This window comes from Nestor notabilis, unplaced genomic scaffold, assembly GCF_000696875.1.
Source record: "Nestor notabilis isolate BGI_N333 unplaced genomic scaffold, ASM69687v1 scaffold19073, whole genome shotgun sequence".
NCBI lineage: Eukaryota > Metazoa > Chordata > Aves > Psittaciformes > Psittacidae > Nestor > Nestor notabilis.
The window spans coordinates 3446-5776 of record NW_009922576.1 but is presented as its reverse complement, the minus strand read 5'-3'; the positions used below and the strand labels follow the sequence as shown (position 1 = coordinate 5776).

General features: G+C 58.9%; 1 protein-coding gene across 1 annotated transcript in view; it reads left to right on the top strand.

The window, feature by feature from the left end:
* The window catches only part of ZBTB17 (zinc finger and BTB domain containing 17), a gene marked incomplete at its 3' end in the record, with an annotated part of 5926 nt that overhangs the window by 896 nt on the left and 2699 nt on the right, over window positions 1-2331 (top strand). Inside the window, exons 3-6 of the mRNA XM_010011707.1 lie at window positions 481-624; window positions 759-875; window positions 1205-1443; window positions 1522-1664. Coding sequence (XP_010010009.1) covers window positions 481-624; window positions 759-875; window positions 1205-1443; window positions 1522-1664 — 643 coding nt within the window. The remainder of the gene's footprint in view (window positions 1-480; window positions 625-758; window positions 876-1204; window positions 1444-1521; window positions 1665-2331) is intronic.

Genomic DNA, 2331 nt, shown 5'->3' with positions numbered 1-2331 from the left:
CACGCAGCTTCTCTTCTCCAGGCTGAACAGCCCCAATGTTCTCAGCCTGTCTCCATACAGGACCTGCTCCAGCCTCCGAGCATCCTCGTGGCCTCCTCTGCACTTGCTCCAACAGCTCCATGTCCTTATGTTGGGGACACCAGAACTGCACCCAGTGCTGCAAGTGGGGTCTCACAGAGCAGAGCAGAGGGGGAGAATCCCCTCCCTGAGCTGCTGCTCACGCTCTGGGGGTGCACCCAGCCCACGGGGGGATTCTGGGCTGTGAACATAGCCCAGAAATTGTCCCACAGTTCAGCCACACTCTCTGGCCACTTCCCAAACCCACATCCTGGGTACATCTGGTGCACAGAGACATCTAGACCTCCTTGTGCAGCACCAGCAGTTGAAGAAACAGTTCCTTCAATCCTTATGGGATTTGGGAATCCTTCTAGCAGCCGGTGGAGCAGCAGAAGCTGGATCTCTTTGCCTCTTCCCTTACAGCAGCTGATAAAGTGACCATCGAGGACAAGCCATCAGCAGCAGAAGCAGAGGGTGATCATGACAAACCCAAACTGGTTCCTCCTGACCTGGAGGGGAAGGAGGAGATTCCCAAGGTGCAGGCAGAGCAGCTGAATGCCCAAGAAGGTGAGACACCAAGGGCTGGCACCCCAAATCCTGCATCACCCCCCACCCCAGCACACCCTGTCCTGCTGCCAGGCTCTGCTGCAGGGGGGCAGCGTGTGTCCTGGAGCCTGCCTGAGGTGCTCTCTTGGTTCCAGGGGCAGATGCTGCCACACGAGAGGGTCCCAGCACCGCAGGTCCCGGCTGCCCGGAGAGCGTGGTCAGCAGCAGCCCCGCAGGGAAGGGCAGCATCTCTCAGGGCGCTGGAGCAGGAGGTGTGTTGAGGACTTTGCTGCCTGCCCCTTCCATTCAGCAGAGCTGGAACAGCCCCGGGCAGGGGTTGGACCCTGGTTTTCAGTGCAGTAATGGTGCTCGTGTGAGCTTTGCTGGGCCAGAGCTACCTTCCCGCGTGTCACAGGAGCCCCCGGGAGCAGTTTTCATGGGGCAGAGCTGGGAAAGGTTGGGAAATGCTCGTGTGTCTGTGCAGGTGGTTGGATTTCAGGGCTAATAACCTGCAAATCCAAACTGGCTCCATGCCGGAGTCTCGGCACCAGTCCCTTGGGTTTTGCTGCTCTCAGTCTTTACCATCCCCATTTGCTCACAGAGATGGAGCTGGAAGGAAAGGAGGAAGAGGGGGAAATGACAGCAGAGGAGGAAGAGGAGGCCAAAATTCCTGAGGAAGAGCAGCCCCGGTTGGAAAACGGAGAAAACGCCGAGGACAATGAATCCGGGAGCACCGACTCCGGGCAGGAAAACTCGGGAGAATCCCGCCTGCTGCGTTCAGGAACTTACAGCGACAGGACCGAGTCCAAAGCCTACGGCTCCGTCACACACAAGTGTGAGGTGAGGCTGGTCCCAGCCCCGGGTGGTGGCTCTGGTCCCTGGGGGACACCAGGTGCCACCGTCCCTCTGTGTCCCCAGGACTGTGGGAAGGAGTTCACCCACACCGGGAATTTCAAGCGGCACATCCGGATCCACACGGGCGAGAAGCCCTTCTCCTGCAGGGAGTGTAACAAAGCCTTCTCCGACCCCGCTGCCTGCAAAGCCCATGAGAAGACTCACAGGTACCAGAACCGGGATGAGAGGAGCTTGGAGGCTGTGGGGGCTCAGTGAGGGCTGGAGGAAGAGGCTGATGTTGGTCCAGCAGCCACCGAGGGCTCAGCACTGTGGGGATGGAGGCTCCGAGTGGCTCATTGGGATGGGACCGGCCATGGGAAGGGCTGGAAAATGTGGCTTTTGCCACAAAAGATCAAATCCTGATGAAAGGTGTTGGGCTGGTCCGGGAGGAAATCTGTCCTTCCCTGCTGGGTTGCTTCAGGACATGCTGTGGGATCCAGAGGGGTCTGGCTGGAGGTGCTGGAGCTGAGATGGGAAGCACTGGAGCTCAGACTGGGGATGGTGGAGCTCATATGGTGGGTGGTGGAGCTTGGGTTGGGGTGATGGAACTTGGGTGGGGAGCACTGGAGCTCAGATCAGGATGCTGGAGCTTGGATTGGAGTAGTGGAGCTCGGATGGAGGCTGGTGGAGCTTGGATTGGGATGCTGGAGCTTGGGGGGTGCTGGAGCTTGGATTGGGGATACTGGAGCTCGGATGGGGGATACTGGACTTGGAGTAGTGGAATTCGGATGGAGGGTGCTGGAGCTCAAATTGGAGTAGTGGAGCTTGGATGAGGGCTGGTGGAGCTTGGATTAGGGGTGCTGGAGCTTGAATGGGGGGTCTAGAGCTCAGATT